At 43.5% G+C, this 20,017-nt stretch overlaps 1 protein-coding gene across 10 annotated transcripts in view; it reads left to right on the top strand.

Moving 5' to 3' along the window:
• Positions 1-20,017, top strand: part of USP31 (ubiquitin specific peptidase 31) — a 219,437-nt gene that overhangs the window by 78,518 nt on the left and 120,902 nt on the right. The window contains exon 17 of one of the 10 annotated variants that reach the window (XM_064592798.1): positions 1,697-8,395. The exons of the other annotated variants lie outside the window; for them this stretch is intronic. Within the exon in view, the coding sequence (XP_064448868.1) occupies positions 1,697-1,710 (14 nt within the window). The 3' untranslated portion in view covers positions 1,711-8,395. Of the gene's footprint in view, positions 1-1,696; positions 8,396-20,017 lie in introns of those variants that run through there. 10 annotated transcript variants of the gene reach the window in all.

The following is a 20,017-nucleotide window of genomic DNA, read 5'->3' as shown; positions in this document are numbered from 1 at the left end:
TTATTTATTTTATAATTTATGCCCTGCCTGCTCCCGGAAAAGGAATGGATGTGGCTCGCAATTAAAACACATCTACCCAGGATGGTTCAAATGAAGATAAACACGAGTTCAGAAACTGTATTGAGGGAGTGAATTTTTCTTAATCAACTTTGCTGCTACCCACCGAGAATATTGTATTCCTTCTGCTCAGCAGTCACCTTTTGCTCTGTGAAGCCACGGGATATGGCAGGTGTAAAGCAGCCCCTGGAGGTGTCGTGGGGACAGGAGGATGAGGCCGGAGCACGATGTGACCTGTAGTCTCAGCATCTCAGCACTGGGCTCCCAGTCACATTTGCATTTCATTTATCATTGCTCCAAACAAATCTGTGTGTCTGTGGCAGGGTGGCATGAAAAATTAATGCCCCTGTGTCAGGCAGAGCTTGTCAGAGTGACAGTGCAGAAAGGGGATAACAAAGGGGCAACATGTGTGGCAATTTCTACTTAACAACCACTCTTGTGTTCCCTGAACGCCTTCTCCCAAGCCTGTGGGTCGGGCGAATGGGGCTTCAGCAGCCAGCACCTGCCTAGGAGCTCAGCACAAAAAACCTGTCTCTGTGCAGTAGCTCGGGCCCCGTGTCTGGCATGTGCTGTCCGGGAACAGAAGTGGCTGCGGTCAGAGCTGGGTGACCAGTGTCCCAGTCTTTGCTGAGCCATCCTGGGCTCAGAGGAGCAGAAGGAAGGCAGCCCCGCGGAGGGTTCTCGGAGAGCAGGTCAGGGCAGAGATGTGCTAGAGAAGCTCCAGGATGGGATTACCTGGGGAACGGGTGCAAGAGGACAGGGAGGGGAGGTTCGAGTGTCCGACACCTCAGAACCTCCATGAGACTAGTGCTTTTTCCTGCACGCTTCGATGCTCCACAAATGTTTGCTCAGTCAGAATCTTGTGCTGGCTTCTTTCTGACCTGTGGTCCTAGGGGTGGGAAGAGCCGCTTCCTTCCTGCAGCAGGGATGGTCCGGTGGAGCGGTTCTGAAATCATGGATCCTGGAGCCACACTGCCTGGGTTCAAGTCCCAGCTTTACCGCTTCCTAACTTTTTGTGGCTTTGGGTAAAAATTTTTTTTTTAACCTTTTTGTGCCTCCGTGTCACAGATGTATTTAGACAAATGTCTGGTGCTTGGTGTTAATTGGGTTAGTGATTATTATTTCCCTGACCTTCATCCAAGGTGAGTGGATGGGGAAGGCCGGGGAACTCAGTGACCTAGCCTTGAGCCACATCAAAAAGGTCATGCGGCTGGAGCTGTGTAGCAAGAATTAGGAGCTTATTGACTTGCTGAACGTTTGGCCTTGGGAAAATAGACATGCTCTTCTGTCTGGCTGACCCACTGAAAAAAAGAAGTCCCTCTTGCCTCCCTTCCCCACCCAGAATGAGTATAAATGCTATGTTAGGTTTCTGAGATGAACCACTCTGACCCAAGCCATGGTTGAGCAAGGCATTCTCTTCTTACGAAGGAGAAAGGAATGCAGCCTTCCTGTCCTCTGGAAGTTTAGTAGTAATCTTCAGGCACTGGATCTCTTCCCACATTGCACATTAGAATCCCCTGGGGAGTTTTTTTAAAAAAATTACTGACGTCTAGAACACTCACCTAGAGATTCTGATTGGTTGAAGGTAAAGCCTGGGTAGCAGTGTGTTTTTACGGTTCCCTCCATGTTAATTCTACAGGTGGTGATGAGTGAGTCCAGAGAATCTTCAGGAGGTGTGCAGGACGGATGATAACAAGGTCAAGAAGGCGTGTGCACCTCTGGTATAAGGGCTGCAGCATGATTTTATTTTTTTGTTTTTTGGGGTTTTTTTTAAAGATTTTATTTATTTATTTGACAGAGATAGCGAGAGCAGGAACACGAGCAGGGGGAGTGGGAGAGGGAGAAGCAGGCTTCCCGCCCAGCAGGGAGCCCAATGCGGGGCTCGATCCCAGCTGAGCTGAAGGCAGACGCTTAACGCCTGAGCCACCCAGGCACCCCTGCAACATGATTTTGTACAGGATGTGGATGAGAGATGTGGCAAAAATTGCGAAGGTAGTTGTAAAATGTCTGGAGTTTGGAGAAACTCTGGGGTAGATCATCCACTATGGTTTGGGGCTGGTCGGGTTTCCTGCTCTAGACCTTGAAATAGGAACTTCTGCCAACACCTAGGCAAGTGTTTAGAGGTGTTGAGAAGTGAGTTTATGTCCCGGGGTCAATGATCTCATCCTCTGCTGTACAAAGTGGCAATTGTCCTCCATTTTCCATTCTTCGAAACTCTGCTAGCAGCTGCATTTCCCAGCCTCCCTGCAGGCAGGGGTGGTCCTCTGACTAAACTCTGGCCAGGAGGGTGTAAGGGGAAGGGAAGCATGTAACTGCTGGGTCACATCTTTGGAAAGGAAGCAGGTTGCCCTCCACTTCCTCTGTTTCCTCTTCCTGCTGGCTGGGCTGTGGTGGCCCCTGCAAGCAGAAGCAAAGGCGCATGTCAGGGAGGGCAGTGCAGTCCCGCAGCTCTGCACTGATGTGCTAGAGAAAAGGAGAGCCTGTTACTTTATTGAAGTCACCACATTGTTAAGTCTTTGTTTCAATAGCATAGCCTGCACTCTAACTAATACATGAGTCCTCTTTCACCAATGTTGGCACACTCCAGAATGCTAGGAAGAGGACAGGGAAGAATAGAAAGAGGAGGGGGAGTAGGAGGATTTCCCCCTCCCTTCGCCACTGAGGTGATCTGTGTTACTCTCTTCTCAAGTACCAGAGAAGTCTTCCCTGACTCTGATCAAGTCCATCCCCTCCCGCTCTACCACCAAACGCCTCTTGAGTTCCGTGCACCCTAGACTTACAGCATTTATCACAACTGTGATTTTTACACCCTCCTTTGGCTCCTTCAAAGGTTTCACCTTCAGGTTTGCTCTCAGCTGGCTCAGGTTCTTGGTTTGTTGTCCAAATCCTGCCAGAGCAGGGGGACATTATTCCTTGACCCCTTTATCCCCACTGCCATTAGGAAGCAATGATATTCAGTCAGACTCTGTGCCTCTTTATCAGATCAAAACATGATCCAGATGGAGCCCTTCGTTTTCTCTGTAGATTCCATTTGGTGACCTAGCCTTTTGCTGAAGATTGGCTTATTCATTCAACATGTATTTATTGAATGCCTACTGTGTGTCAGCCACAGTATGCCAGACACTGGGGGTAGAGTGTTGAGCAAAACCAACATGCTCTTTGCCATCATGTGGCTTACAGTCAAGTGGAAAGAAAGTATTAACAGAATAACTTCATTGACCCACATTATTCGCAGAGAAACATTTGCATTTTTCTTTCTTTTTTTTATTCATGAGAGTCAGAGAGAGAGAGAGAGAGGCAGAGGCAGAGGGAGAAGCAGGCTCCCCGCCTAGCAGGGAGCCCGATGCGGGACTCGATCCCAGGACCCTGGGATCATGACCTGAGCCGAAGGCAGACGCTTAACCATCTGAGCCACCCAGGCACCCCACATTTGCATTTTTCTACTTTGCTCAGGCCTATCAGAAAAATGAGAGCAATATTAGCCATCAGTGGCTTTTTTCCCTGGAAATGAGAACTCTAGTATCATTTTGGTTTTTATTACTTAGATTTTTCCCTCTGATGAGACAGCAAAGAAATAAGCTGGAGAAAAGGATTTTTACAAACCAGTTAACAATTTAAGCTGTGCGTCTGACTCTCTCTTCCAGTATCTTACTGAAGTATCCTCACTTAAACCAAATAGAAAACTCTAAGCCACTCCTACAAATAAAAGTAGCATCCCTCAGGAGGCGTCCTTGGAGAGGTCAGTGTGGGGGTAGGAGGGACCCTCTAAAACCTGTGGCCTTGCGAAGATATTGCAAAAAAGGGATGGGAGGATTCCCCCACCTCCAACCTCCCTAAACCCCATGGCATCTGTGGAATCAGTGAAAGGATAGGGAAGAGGACTAGTGAGTACAAAACAATCCAAGGGACAAGTCCTGCGCTCAGTGGAGCGGGGCTTCTACAGTGATGCCTTGGAGCCTGCACTCACAACCTGTAGGGGTTGAGGGGAGATACTATTGTGTGTGATCAGTACCTGCCAGGTAGCCCCTTGGGGAGGGGGTTATCGAGGGAGTGGGGGGGAATAACTAAATACATGCATGAATAAGAGAAAGAACTTTCAATTATTTATGAAGGCTTTTCACAGACTGAATATAATAATATGCCATAAACCAAGGGGGTATGTTTACCTCAACTTTCTGTAACTGAGGTCAGTCAGACAAACAATCTAATGATCAAAGTAGAATTTCCTTCTTCTTTTGGTCTCAAATCCATCAACATGAGGTGTCGTTAATGGAGCTCACTCTCAGCTACTGGCATTGAACTATCTTCACTTATTTCTGAGAAAAAATCTCTAGACACGTGAAGGAATTCATCAAAGTGAAAGAGGGGGAGTACCCTGAAGACTCAGAACAGGGGATACACCATGAAGCTGCACTGCTACCATGAGATTTGGGGGGCAAGGCAATGACAGAAGCACATGCAGGGTCCTGTGAAAAGGTATCCTCAGAGAAGCAAAAGAAATTTTGGCGAGACAAAGTATGATTTCAAAAATGGGATAGCATAATTAAGTGAATAAATTAAAAGGCTTTATCAAGATACTCCTCTAGAATTTGGTTTAAAAAGACAAACAAAAATCATAAAAGACAAGATATGAAACTAGATCAAATTATTCAATACTTATGTAAAAGAAGTTCCAGAAATATATAATGAAGTAGATGGAGGGGAAAAAATAATCAAAGAAAAGAAAATTTGCTTGACCTGAATACTTAAATTTTTATGTCCAAGGGGCTTCCTGATTTATGCTTAGGATTAATTGGGAAAAAAAGAGTTATGCACTTGGAGATGTTTTGTGGGTTTTTATACATTCTAAGTATTAAAAAGATACTAAAATTAGCTAGGGGAAGACAAGAGCAAACTAAACCTAAAGCATGCAGAAGGAAATAATAAAGATTACAGCAGAAATTAGTAAAATAGAGACTAGAAAGATAATAGAGAAAAACCAACAAAACCAAAAGTTGGTATTTTGAATGAGTCATCAAAATTGGCAAATCTTTTGCTAGAGTGATCAAAAAAAAAAAAAAAAAGACTCAAATTACTAAAATCAAGAATGAAAAAGAGGATATTTGTAATATTGTGATTGGTAATAAATACCTATTTGGTCTTCATCCTAGTTCTTGGCACAGACCTCCTAAAACCTTTGGAATTTCCTGAGTGAGAAGAGTGATAAAAGTGAAAGGAGTGTCTTTTGTTATTCATAAGAAGCCCCTTCAACCACACCTGAATTTGTTATTGGGAAAGCCCCTAAGAAGGGAGTAGGTGCTGGTTGCCAGGAGAACCACCTTTGTGCTTAAGGGTTGGAAATTTCAGCCTCATCTCCCAACTTTCAGAGAGGAGAGAGAGGACTAGAGGTTGAGTTAATCACCAGTGGTCAATGATTTAATCAATCATGCCTACGTAAGGAAGCCTCCATAAAAATCCTTAAAGTACAGGGTTTGGAGAGCTTGTTGGTTGGTGAAGACAGAGGTGCTAGGAGGGTATGGAAGTTCCTTGCCCCTTCCCACATAGCTTGCCCTACCTATCTCTGCCATTGGCTATTCCTGAGTTGTATCCTTTTATAATAAACTGGTAACCTAGTAAGTAAACTGTTTCCTGAGTTCTGTGAGCCATTCTAGCAAATTATCAGACCTTAGGAAGAGGTTGTGGGAACCTCTGGTTTATAGCCAGTTGGCCAGAAAAACAGGTAACAACATGGACTTGCAGTTGGTGTCCAAAGCGGAGAGGTAGGGGCAGCCTTAACTCTGGGATCTACGCTAACCCCAGGTAGTGTCAGAGCCATGAAATTATAGGGCATTCAGTGGTATCTATAGAGAACTGGAGAATTGCTTGGTGTGGGGAAAACCCTCCCACACCTGAGTGTTAGATGTGAAGTATTGAGAATAGTGGTAGAGATTTGAGAGGAGAAACAGTGAATTTTTCCCTTCTGACAATATTACTACTGAGCTTACAGAAATAAAAAGGATTATAAGGGAATAATACTGTGAACACCGTAGCCAAGGAATTAGATAGCTTAAACAAAATGGACAAGTTCCTAGAAAGACAAAGTAGCCAAGAAGCAGTAAAACATCTGAATAGACACTGAACAAGTAGAGATTTAAGTTAGTAAAATGAAACCAAAAAAACTACCCACAAAGAAAAGTCCAGGCTGAGATGTCATTGGTGATTTCTACCAAACATTTAAAGAAGAATTAATACCAGACCCTTCCAAAAACAGAGGAGGAGGGAATACTTTGCAATTTATTCTATGAGGCTAGTATCTTGGTAGTCAAACAAGCTAAAGACATCACAAGTAAAGGACACTAGAGACTAGTATCTCATGACTATGAGTACAAAAATCCTCAACAAAAATTACTAAACCAAATCCAGCAATATGTAAGAGGGATTACACACCAGGACCAAGCAGGATTTATCCCAGCAATGCAAAGTTGGTTTAATATCCAAAGTCAATTTAATGTACCCTGTGAATAGAATAAAGGGCAAAAGCCACATGATCATTTCAATAGATGGAGAAAGGTATTTGACACTAACATCCCTGCATTATAAAAATACTCAACAAGGAATAGTAGGGAACTTCCTCACCCTGATAAAGGACATCTATGAAATTTCCACAGCTATCATCATATTTAGTGGTGAAAGGCTGAATGTTTTCTCCCTAAGATCAGGAACAAGAAGGATGTCTGCTCTTACCACTTCTATTCAACATTGTACTGGAGGTTGTAGCCAGCGCAGTTAGCTAGAAAATGGAATAAAAGGCATCCAGATTGGAAGGAAGAAGTCAAATTATCTCTAAGTGCAGATGACATGGTCATGTATGTAGAAATCATAAAAAATCCACTAAAAATGATTAGAACTAATGAGTTCAGTGAGGTTGCAGCATACAAGATCAATATACAAATATCAATTGTATTTTTATACACTAGTAATGAACAAACTGGAAATGAAATTAAGAAAACAATTCCATTTCCAAGGGCATCAAAAAATAAAATAGTAATACACTTAACAAGAGAGATTTCAGAACTTGTACACTACAACTACAAAACATTATTGAAAGAAATTAAACAAGATTTAAATAAACAGGCTCGTACATTGGAAGACAGTATTGTTAAGATTGGCAATACTCCCCAAATTGATCTACAGATTCAATGAAATCTTTATCCAAACCTCAGCTGGCTTCTTTGCAGAAATCAACAGGTTGATTGCTCAAAATCATATGGAAATTTATGAAACCCAGAAAAACCAAAAAAATTTTGAAAGAGAAGGACAAAGTTGGAGGACTCACACTTCCTGATTTTAAAACTTATTAGAAAGCTACAATAATCAAGACAGTGTGGTACTGGCATAAGGACAGACATATGGATCAATGGAGTAGAATTGAAAATCTAGAAATAGATTTACAGTCAATTAATTTTCAACAAAGGCATCAAGACAACCCATGGGAGAAAGTATAGTCTTTTCAACAAATGCATGGATAACTGGATCTCGCATGCAAAAGAATGAAGTTGAATTTCTGCCTCACACCATGCACAAAAATTAACTCAAAATGGATCAAAGACCTGAATGTTAAGTACTAAAACTATTACATTCTTAGAAGAAAACATAGATGTAAATCTTTGCGACCTTGGCACCAAAAACACATACAGAAGGAAAAAAGTAGGTAATTGACATCATCAAAATTAAAAATTTTTATGCTTTAAAGGACATCATTGAAAAATGAAAAGATAGCCCATAGAATGGGAGATAAATTTTGCAAATCATATTTCTGATAAGGAACTTGTACTAATATAGATAAAGAACTTACGACCCCAAAATATAAAGACAAATAACTCCGTTTAAGAATGGGCAAAAAAATCTAAATAGTTCCCCAAAGAAGATATACACATGACCAATAAACGTGAAAAAAATGTGAACATCATTAGTTATCAGGGAAATGCAAATCAAACCCATAATGAGATACCACTTCCCACTTACAAGAATGGCTAAAATAGAAAAGATTACAACAAGGGTTGGAGAGGATAGGAGAATTGGAACCCTCATACACTGTTGGCAGGAATGTAAAATGGTGCAACCACTTTGGAAAACAGCTTGGAAGTTCCTCAAAAATTTAAACAGAAAAATAAATGAAGTACTGATACGTGCTACAACATGGATGAACTGTGAAAACATGCTAAGTGGAAGAAGCTGATCTTAAAAGGCCACATAATGTATATATCATCCCATTTATATGAAATGTCCAGAATAGGCAAATCCACAGAAACAGAAAATAGATTAGTAATTGCCTAAGGCTGTGGGCAGAAGTGGGATGGAGGAGGGGTGAGAGGGGTGGGAGGAGTTTGGATGAAATAGGGAGTACTTCTAAGGGGTAGAGAGTTTTTCGTTGGTGTGATGAAAATATTCCAAAATAGATTGTAGTGATGGTTGCACAAGTCTGAATATACCAAAAGCCACATACATTTAAAATTGTGAATTATATGGTATGTGAATTACAGTCTCAATAAAGCTGTTATAAAAATAGCAGTGGTGAATCACTGATATCAGTGAAAATTAGAGTTGGCTAAGCAATTGTTAGTGTGGTTGTTAAGGCTATTATAATTGAGAAAAATGTTTTATTGGGTAAACATATTCTTTGTACAACAATTATCAACGTTTTGGCAGTCTTATTTTATCTCATAATATATTTTTAAAAGATCCATGATAATCTGGGACCATATAAACTCTTTTACATATTTAGAATATGTATTTAGCATTCTTTTCACCTGTCCACAGATGAGTAGAAAAACTCACTCCTCTCATGTCTTTCTCCTTTACTCTCATACAACTACCACACTCACAACACTTCTGATGCCATTTGTGTGGTGTTTTTCCCACACAAGGCAATCTCTATGATACCAGCTGGGTATCCTACAATTCAATTCAATTCTGACACTAACTGGAGTAGTACAGAACCCATAAGTTAAGGACCCAGTCCCACAAGACTGCCCCCCCCCCCCCACTTTATAGATGCCATTCACAAGAGGTAGGCCCCAGGTTATCCACAACTTCTGTTGACTTGGCTACAAATCAGAGGTTCCCATGACCACCCTCACCCCCCACTTTGAATTCAAGTATTTGCTAGAACAGCTCATAGAACTAAGAGAAACACATATTTACATTTACCAGGATAACATGTGAAGAGAGAAGAGATACATAGAGCAAGGTCTGGGAGGGTCCCAAGCCCAGGAGCTTCTGTCCCTGTGGAGTTGGGGTACAGCACCCTCCTGGTATGTGGATGTGTTCACCAACATGGAAGTTCTGCAGACCCCATACTATTGGATTTTTATGGAGGCTTCATCATGTCATCATGTCAGCATATTGACTCCATTTCCACCCCTCTCCCCTCTGTGGAGAACGAGAGGGGAAAGGTGGTGGGGCTGAAAATTCCAAGCTTCTAATCATAGGTTGGTCTTTCTGGTGACCAGCTCCTATCCAGGAGCCACCCAGGAGCCCACCCAGAGTTTTCTCATTAGAACAAAAGACACTCCTGTCACCTAGGAAGTTCCAGGGCATTTAGGAACTCTGTCAGGAACTGGGATCAAGTATCAATTATTAAAACAAAAGAAACTCTTAGTGCTCTGATCACTCAGGAAATTACAAGGGTTTGAGGAGTTCTGTGCAGGAACTAGGGGCAGAGGCCAATGTATTTCTTTTCTATTTTTCACAACAGAATACTTCTAAAGAATTATTTTTCACTGAAGATGAGAATTGTCTATTTTGTTTACATGCTGAATTCTTTTGTGACTCAGAAATGCTTTCAGATGCAAGTAACAAACCCAACCACAGTGGCTTATACCAACATGAGGAAACTTTTTTCTTCATATGAAAAATCCAAAAGTAGGCAGCTGCTGATATTGGTTCAGATGCTCAACAATGTCAAAGCAAATATTTCTGGGATTCTCTTGGTGTTTCTAAACATTAGCAGTCAAGACAGGAAGAAGGAGGAAGAAGACAGGGCAGCACCAACATCAGAAAAGTAAAAGCTTAAAAAAATAAAAGAAAGAAAAAGCTTACCTGGCAACCCCACCAACTTCCACTTACATCTGGGTCACATGGCCACCTCCAGTTGGAAAGTGGATGGGAAAAGGAGGGTCAGGGTTGAGAATAGGAGGCAGGACACCAACGAACAATATCTGCCAGGATCCAGATGTCTATAACAATTTTTGTTATATAGTAGGAGGTATCTCTGTAGTCCTTTATAAATATCTATTGAATGCATATGGTAGAATATTTATTCACAAATATTCAGCCCTCCTCTGTTGAGAGGATAAGAACTCCATGCTCTTTTGAACTCAGGCATCTGAGTTTCATTCTTCAGCGAATGAAATGGACACAGAAGTGGCTTTAACAGCCAGGCCCTCTTTTCTCTGCCCCTGTGATCATGGAAACATGTGTCAAAATGGAGCTTCTATCAGCTCAGGTCCCTGAATGAGCATGATGAGAAGAATGCCCAGCTTACCCATGTTATTTAAGCCACTAAGAATTTTTGGTTGTTACTGCAGCTTAACCTAACCCAACCTGACTGATACAATGTATGTACCCAGGCAAAGAAATCCACAAAAAATCCCCAAATTAAAATTTTATAAACTGTATTTCTTGATCACATTAATAGCAAGTCTGTGCCTAAATTGAGATAAATGGTAGCCATCTGGAAATTAAAGAAAATTAAAAAATAGCCCTTTTGTCAAAGTGGAAATTGATACTGAAAAAAACAGGCCAGACATTTAAGATGATGAGAACACTATAAAAATACATACAGGTGTGTGATTAAAGTTATTCTTAGTAAAATCCATAATCTAAAGCTGTTATTACTAAAATAAATATGCTTAAACATTGGAGATTGAGAATAATTGGATTAAGAATTCAAAATAAGAAGCTAGAAAATGAACAGCAAAATAAAAGCAAGAGGAAGAAATTAATAAAGATAAGAGCCTACATTAATCACAAAGCAAAAAGTCAGTGGAATTGATTAATCAAATCAAGGACCAGAACTTTGAAAGGATAAATCAAATAGACAAATCTCTGGGAAGTGTGATTCCTCTCAAAGCAGGTGGAAACATAGATAGATATTCAATGTAAGGCATGAGAAAAGGACAATATAAATTGCTACAAGATTTCTGGTGGGCGGATTGACAAAACTGTCAAAATGTAAAATGTGCGTACCTTGAAAACTTGATGAATAAATAAATGTTAGGTTGAACTGAATGAGGTTCTGAAATGTTGAAGTCTCATGGAAAAATACTACCTTTTTGTAAGAAGTTTGGAACCCCAGACCTGGTGAACAGGGGATAACGTGGAACCTTCTTCTCCATCAGCCTTTGAAGAGAGATGTGTCTCGATTGTTTTGGTCCTGGAGATGGGCCATATTACCTTGGCTCCACGATCCTGTGAATCAGTCCTGTACAAAGGCGGTGATCCCAGCTATCCTACTTCCCTTCCCGCTTCCCTTCTGGAAATTATTCCTGGATTGACAGACAAAACCATCCCCAGGCTCCCAGAGCTTCCCCAGACTCGATGGGTGGGGGTGTTCACTGTAATGCCTTCTCCACTCACTGAACTGTCCTTGTCTGATGCCTCCAGGGAATCTCCTTGAGTCACCTTGCCCCTTCTCATGCTATGAACCAAGGCCTTTTTGAACTCAGGTTCACGTCCCCTCCTCTTTCACTGTGTTGCCCTAGGCTTTAATCAGCACTTATGGCTGGAAGGCTGGGGGTCATTTTGTGCACTGGACCTCTCTGTCCTTAGCATCTTCATCACCCATGGGACAATTTCTTTAACGCCCAGAATCCTAGAATGCAAAGTGCCGATACATCCAGGCTTCTGGCCTTGAGTAGTCCCTGGCTATTGGGATTCATGGCCAGAAATGAATGATAGATTATTCATTCATTTATGCATGTTGGCATTTATTCATTCACTCTAGTCACTCAAAAAAAAAAATTTATTGGCATACCTATTTAGTTTCATCAGTGAAACCAACAGAGGAAAATCCTTGCCCTCCTAAAGCTAACATTCTAGTAGGTTGGATAAATAGTAAACAAAGTAAGTAGGTGAACTGAAGTGTATGTCAGTAGTAAAATCTATGGAGAAAAATAAAACAGGTGGAGGATAGGGAGTATGTAAGGGGTAGAGGCCCCACCAAGAGGTGACATTTGGATAAAGGTGTGAGGGAATGAGCCCTGAAGATTTTCAGGAGAGACATATTCCAGGCACAGGGAATAGCAAGTGAAATGCCCTAAAGAGGAAGCCTATGAAGAGTATCCGAGGAAACAGCAGGGAAGTCAGTAGTGCTGGAGCTGAAGGAGCAAAGGGATGAGTGCTAGGAAGCGAGGCCAGAGGGAACAGCAGGCTGGAGCCCATTGTCAGAACGGTGGCTTTCTTCTGAGTGAGCTGGGAGCCACTGGAGGACCCTCAGATGGGGAGGGACATGGCAGGACTCTGGCTGCACGCTGCTGGAAACACACTGTTGTGAAGCTGGGATAAACACAGGAGGCCAATCAAGAAGGTTCTGTAATAATCTGGAGAGAGGCAATGGTGGCGGGCCTGGGTGATGGCACGGAGGTGAAAAGTGGGGTGTGAAGAAAGGTGACAGTGACGGCTCCCAATGCCAGCTTTTAACACCCAGAACATGCACCTCCTGTGGGAATCCCTGCAAGGTAGCGTGGGCTCTCATCACTCATCTTCTAACCTCTTCCTCTCCGAGGACCTGCATGAGGTCATCTCCGAAAGCTGTTCCCCAGAACTCTGTGATTCTCCCTCCAGAGGGCTCTGTTCCCCACTGTTGGATGAAAAATGAATAGGATGAAAGCACCAAGTGAGCACGGGCTCATCTGAATTCTGCCTCAGCCCCCTTGCTCTCTTCAGTGACAGGAAAAAAACATCACTGTGTAAGCTGCTCAATGAAAAACAATATTTAATTAGGGCTGAGAGAGTTAGACAAGCAAACAATTAAATGTTCTGTTACAATCAGTCTTTAGCCATTTAAGCTTCAGTTCAAAAAGGAATTATTATAAAGGTCTAGTAGAAATGAAAATATAAACAGGGTAGTTTTGTGTTGCATTTCAACCGTTGCCTCAGCCTTGCAGATCTAAAGTCGGTTTGACCATGGCAGATGAAGGCTCCCAGCCACAAGGGGACTTAACACAAACAGGAAGGAGGTGGATGGCAGGCATGTCCACCAGCTGGCTGGGGCATAAGCAGGAGACTTTCAGGTAAGCCTGTTTCATCCTGCACAACAGGGGCTTTTTCATTTTAATGTCTGAGAAGCAACACGAGAATTCTGCCTAGGAGGCAGAAGAGGCAGCTTAAAAGAAGCTTCTAGATGTCTTGTGAGATGTTGGATTATAGAATAAATATATCTAATAAAATCCCCCTGGTTACCCAGTTTTGAGGATTTGGAAGTAACTTTAAGATTGTTTCTTGAAGGAATTGCTTCACTGCAACTGGAAAACTACCTGCACAGGGCACCACAATCACAGCAGAGGGCTTTGGGATAAAGATATCATCCAACACTGAGGTCTGAGTCTCTGCAGCCAGGATACCTGCACAGCCTTCTTGGGATGTAGAGAGGCAAGTCCAGGTCACCTCTTCCTTGTGTCTTTTCAATGTCTTTTTCCTCTCAAGGAGTTCCCATCTCTTCGCTGTAATATCCAGTGTGTCATAGGCTCTGGTCTGGATGTAGTCCTAAGATAAGTCAGGTCTTTGCGATTGCAAGTGACAGAAAATCCCACTCAAATTGGTTTAGGCAAAATGGAGAACCTGTTGGCTTGTGTAACTGAAAAGTCTGGGGCTGGATCTAGCTTTGGGCAGGATTGGATCCAGGTGCTGAAATGAAGTCCATGGGAAAGCATTCACCTCAGCCTTGACTCTGCTTTCCTGGGTGTTGGCATCATTCACAGATAAGTGTTCCCTGTGTGATGGCAAGAGGACTTCTGGAAACACCAGGTTTATGCATCAGTCTTTCAGCAATGGCAATAGAGAAACAACTTCTCCTAATACATCTAGTCAAAGACAGCTTGGGTTATGTACCCATCTGCTATCTGATTTTGGTGCCCAGAGGAGTGGAACACTCAGATTGACCAGAGTAGGATCACATGCCCATCCTTGGATCCAGAGGTGGGATTAGCCCCTACAGTAATCACTTGATTATGAATGGGAGAAGGGTGGTTTCCCAGAGGCAAATCAGAGTACAGTTTCCAAAAGTAGATGTTCCAAAAACAGTAACAGATTACCCCACATCCTTGCCTCTTGGTTTTCACAGTCATGATCAAAAGCTTGCAAGTCCCTATAAACTTAAATACACTGGGCATGGTAGGATTGCTGTTGTAACTTCATCACAAAAACAGTGGCCAGTGAGAGGAGATAGTCTGGACACCATGAGATGACACAGATCCTGCCCTTGATCTTCCAGTATCTTTCAGTGTCTGAACTCTGGACTTGTAGTTCCCTTATCTACTTTAGGGTCTTGTTCAAGACCGGTCATGAGCCAGGAAAGAACACACATAAAATGAGGCACAGAATGAGTGTCTCAGGCTCATGGATCCAGGCCTTGAGAAAAGACTCTTTTTTCATTGTGTTAGTCTTTGGTTGCCATCAGAACTGTCATATTTAGAGCAAAAGTTGGCAAACTTTCTGTAAAGGGCCTCAGATATTAAATATTTTAGGTTTTGCAGGTCTCTGTTAACTACTCAACCCTGCCATTATAGTGCAAAAGCAGCTATAGATAAGAGTGAACAACAGGCTTGGCTCTGTGTCAATAAAACTTTATTTACAAAAGCAGGCCACAGACCAGTATTGGGCCATGGACCATAATTTGCTGGCCTCTGATTCAGAGTACTGTTGCAGGTTGGGCTCCTTGGAACACTGCAGTGGAGATAGAATGCAAAAGGTTTTTCGAAGAGTAACACTTATAAAGAAAATGGGAGAAGGCAAGAAAGCAAGATGGGGCCACAGGAGCCCTGAGACGACATTGCAGACCTCATGAGGTCTCTGCCAGCCCAGAGGGAGCTCCAGAGCCCAGGCTGCCCATTAGAGAAGTCCCGCATTGGCAGAAATGACCAGGCCCTAGGACCACCACCTTGCTTAGTCATTGGCCAGGGACCAGCCCACAAAGAGTGTTACTTTGGTTCAAACGCTAAGGACCCTGAAGGAGCTGCCAGATGGAAGCTGTCAGTTATTCATACTCCTTGCCACTGGACAGCTTGCTTCTCTTGAAGGGGGACTTGAGGGGTATGTCTTTGGGTCTTCCATAAGCCCCCAGATCAAGCAGTAAATGAGTAAATGTGGTGGAAGAGGCTAGGGAGGAAGAGTAGGACTTTGGCCTGCCTTTAGAGTGGGCCAGAAGGTTTAGATTTGGGACAGAAGCCTTTCAGTACAAAGTGTGATTTCGCCTACTGGCCGAAATCATTCTTTCTCTTGAGAACCTGTGGTGGCATTCAGGGGCCTGGCTCGTGGCCAAACTCATTGTGGCCACCACATTTAAGATTAATCAAACTCAGTTTTTTTTTTTTCCATTGGCAAACTTTTGGTTATAGTTTGGCTTCCCATGTGACTTTTTCTGTAGTAAAGACTGTGCTGGCCATTGGGCTTGAGTGAACAGTTGTATTTCTCATTGTAAATGAATACTTTGAAATTACACCTTACATACCAGCCTCTGTTTCGGTAAGTCCGCCTCAAAGAAATGGGTCCACTGTCAGAGTCTGGACAACATTTCAGCCTCATAAACTGAGAACTGGACTGTGACCCACCAAAGCAAATGCCACCCTTTAAGGCTTTTTGGAACTTAAGGAGGCTGCCTTCCTTAGAAACCCCCCTAACGTATCAAGCTCTTCTTTGGACCTTCTACATGACAAGTATTTGAGAAGGTTGTTTGGGTGGACGACAACCACCAAATCTTGTAAGATGTAAAAGGCCCCACCATTCACCAACACCTGTTTTACCATGAGGTCAGTGCCGAGATTAACAACCATAAGGAGAATTCAAACCCCCCTGCAGTGGGTCTGAAAGACACATGGCTCTCAGGCAAAGACTGCACTTCCCTGCCTCCCTTGCGGCTGGCTGAGCGTGGCCATGGATCTAAGTTCTAGCCAGTGGGATGTGGAGATAGATAAGCCACGGGTGCATCTTCTGGGTTACAGAAAAAGGGTTTTTTCCCCACTTTCTCTTCCCTTTTCTACCATCTGGGAGATGGATGTGATGATTGGAGCAGTCATCTTGGGCCATAAGATGGAAGCCATGCAATGGGGGAGGCAGAGCAATGAGCTAGAAGGATCTTCGTATCTGGATGATTATGCAGATACCACACCAAACACTGACCCCCTATCTAGGCATTTTAATGACAGAGAAATTAATTTCCAACTTTTAAAGCCACTATTATTTTGGGTCCCTCTCTTATAAACAGCTGAACTGATATCCTAATGAATTCAGGCCTTTTATTCCTCATGTGTGCAGCGAGAGAGGATCAGCAGAAGATTGCAGGTTTTTGACAAATGTCTAAGGGGGTACAGTGTGGGCAAAGGAGCTGTGAACTGAGGGTTAAGGAATGGTGGCCAAAGGCTGGTCAAGGAGATGCATAGCTCTGGCCCCAGTGCCAAGGTCTTAACTGGGGAAGAGAGAGAGCGTGATCAGGGAACAGGAGAGAAATCCATGGGGTGTTTGCTGTATTCCAGGCACTGTGCCAGCCCTTTACATAGTACCCAATCCACCGGCCAGTAAGACCCAGGAATGCAAGAACTTTAGAGTGGTTTGTCACTATATTCCCAGGGCCTAGAACAGGGCCTGGTTCATAGTAGGCCCTCAATAAATATTTGTGGAATGAATGGATAAATTACCCCACAATAATTCAATGAGATCTCTAGTCCTAGCCTGATTTTAGCCAATGAGACAAGCAAGATTCAGAGACATTAAGTAACTTGCCCAAGGTTGCAGGTGGTAAGTAGCTGAATCAGGATTCAAAACCGGGTGGGTCTGTTGCAAAGCTTTGGCTCTTTTCTCTGCTTGGATATCATCTCTTTTGGGAGTACAGAATTTTATGCTTAGATCTGGCCAGAGAAGCAGTATTTCTATATGGATCAGTGTTATTCAAACAACTAGTCTTAAATTCTGCTTTGAGGTAGCATAGAGTCCCTTCAGGATATCTGTGTCTTTACAAGCAACAGGGAGGCTGAAACCATTGTGTGAGTCCAGGGTACAGGTGGGTCCACTGGGGGTAGAGGAAAAGAAAAATCTGGAAGGAGCCCAGATTATCATGAAACTTATTTCTGTGCTTAGGTCCAAGACAGTTGTCCTGGGTGGAAAAACCCCATCAGAAACATTATTGTGACTATGAATTTTTTGCACGTGTGCAATAACCAGAGGGGCTGTTGGTGATGAAAATTAACCAAAATAGTGTTCTTGAGTACAGGCAAAAGTTGTAATTTACCAAATAGTTGAGAGAACAGACCCAGTTGCAAATAGATTTGTTTTGTTTTGTCTTGGAAGGGAAGAGATTTAAAGCATTTGATAGCACTTTTAAAATGGGGAGAGTTGATTTGAAAATCTAGGGCTTGAGCGGCATCTGCCTTCTTTGAAGGGGCCTAGGTCGCTACTCACCAGGGTCCACCTGGCCAGCTGCCCTTGTTTATTTATATCCCCAGTCTGGCTCTTGGTTCCTTCTGCATTTATAACCCTCCATTGTAGAGAGCAGAGCAGTGGGACTTCCAGAGGACAGAAGTGGGTGTGGGTCTTCCCCGGGTCCTCACAGCCTAAGGTAGATCACAGGTACTGACTTGTGGATGGCCAACCCGGAGCCCAGGTGGACAGGGTCCTTACGTCCTTGGGGAGAGCAGAGCAGCGCTGGCGGCACCATGACCTGAGCCAGAGGCCACACAAGGCCACAGGGGTAGTACCTTCCTGGGGAGTGGGGAGTGACCCCCTACCCCCCAGAGCTGCAGAATGTCCCATCATCTTGCTAGGTGTGGGGAGGTTGGCCACTGGTACATGGGGCTCTGAGGTGGGCGAATGGATGAATGTGTGCGTGGGGCCTGTGTGTGGAGGCACTTTCCCCAGGTGGTCTCCAGGTGAGTGGTGTGTGTGCCTCGGGAGAGGAGGCTTTGTATCTGCTGGCATCCGAGGGAGCACACACGTCGTGTCTGTGTGACCGTGACAGATGAGCCTGTGCCATGAACAGAGGGTGCGAAGCGTGTGTGCGGCATCTGCATGAATGTGTGCTTAATTGTTATCATCATACAGCTCTTTTATCAGCATATTATTTGTTTAATTGATAGCAGTTCATTCGGATTTAACGTTGAGAACAGAACTAAGAGCCATCCATCCTCATTTCGCAGGGCGTTTGGAACTGATCTTCTGACTCTGGTTTGCCTGTCTGGTTAGTTGGTTAGCTAGCTAGTTGAGTGGTTGTACTTTAAGTAACCTGAGTGGGTTTCCTGTCTCTTTTCTGAGCTGCGTCTCTGGCTTGTTCGGTGGAGTCATCAAACCCCTGTTCTCTCCACAGCTCATTGCCACAGAATTTTTTCTTTCTTTCTTTCTTTTTTTAATTTTAATGAGTTTAAATCATCTCAGAATATATTAGATTATCCTCTCCCTTATGTTGGATATTCGTAGGGATGGAAGTCATCTTTTCTTCTCTTAATTGAACAGGGGCTGACTGCTGGGAGGTTTGGTATTCTGCCCAAAGATGTCCCTCAACATCCACAGCTGGGCTTCTGGCAGCTCTGTAAACAACAAGGACAGGCCAGGGCGAAGGTGCTCCAGCATTTAGAGCTGGAACCTCGGTGTGTGAACAAAACCTGTTTGAGGCACCCTGTTTGAAGCCCTACTGAATCCAGGATGGCCGAGTCCTCCCTTAATTGGCAGCCATCTGCCTGGTACAGTAATTCACAGGGACCTCATGCCGGCATTTAGGCAGCTTCCTGTTTTGCAAATGATTTGTGATTCATCATGAGCAAAAGATTGCTCTTCAGATAACCTGTCAGGGTAAGGGGCTGGGATCCATAGGAGTCTGTCCTCTGTGTTCTGAGGGGTAGGAGGGATCCAAGGGGCCACGTAGTGCAGGGGTGATGCAGCGCAGGCTCGCTGCTAGCTTATACAGTGCCTTTGTGTGGATTTGCAAGATGTTCCCTCTCTGGGTAGACACAGCCCTGTGGCCACACAGTTTGGCAAGGGGAGGGCCCCTTCTAGGAAGAAAATGTGCCTCTTTCCCCCGGCACATTCAGCCCTGTGCTAGAGAGTATGCTTTGCTAAGGAGAGTGTGGACTGTATTTCAGGCCCCACTTGACCCCTTGGCCAGGTGCTTTAGTGCAGGGCCCTGAAGCAGATGCCACTCGTTCTCTTGTGGCAACTGGGTGAGCCTCTCCTGGTACTGGTTCTTCCCACCTTGAGAGTATTAAAAATAAGACAACAGGCCCAAAATGAAGTCGCTTATGTTAAGCTCCACCTCACCAAACCAAGGCTTACCTTAAGGTAAGCCTTACAGTTTTGGCTCTCCCAGAAATGGAACCTTAAACCATCAGTCAGGAAATCTGCCTGATAAACCCCTTTCATCCTCTAAAGGAAATTAACCAGCCGCCTTTTTTTTGCTTCCTTTTTCCTGTTCCCTTTTGCCTATAGAATCTCTTGCCTTATGTAGCTCTTCAGAGCTCCTTTCTATCTGCTAGATTGGATGTTATCCACTTCATGAATTGTGGAATAAAGCAAATCTTTAAAATTTACTCAGTTGAATTTTTTTTTTTTTAACAAGGGAAAGAACAGTCTATCCTTTTTGCCTTCTCTTTCTCATGTCTTCCTCATATCTCAACCATTCTGTTATGATGTAGGTATTATTGGTCCCATTGGAGATAAGAAAATTGAGGATCAGAGAGATTTTCCAAGGCTGTGAAGCTTGCAAGTGATTGGATTGGGA

Source organism: Mirounga angustirostris, unplaced genomic scaffold (genome assembly GCF_029215605.1).
Source record: "Mirounga angustirostris isolate CCGP_5_RB_7025 unplaced genomic scaffold, mMirAng1.0.hap1 SCAF_5, whole genome shotgun sequence".
Lineage (NCBI taxonomy): Eukaryota > Metazoa > Chordata > Mammalia > Carnivora > Phocidae > Mirounga > Mirounga angustirostris.
The sequence above is the reverse complement of the archived record's forward strand: the minus strand, read 5'-3'. Positions and strand labels throughout refer to the sequence as shown.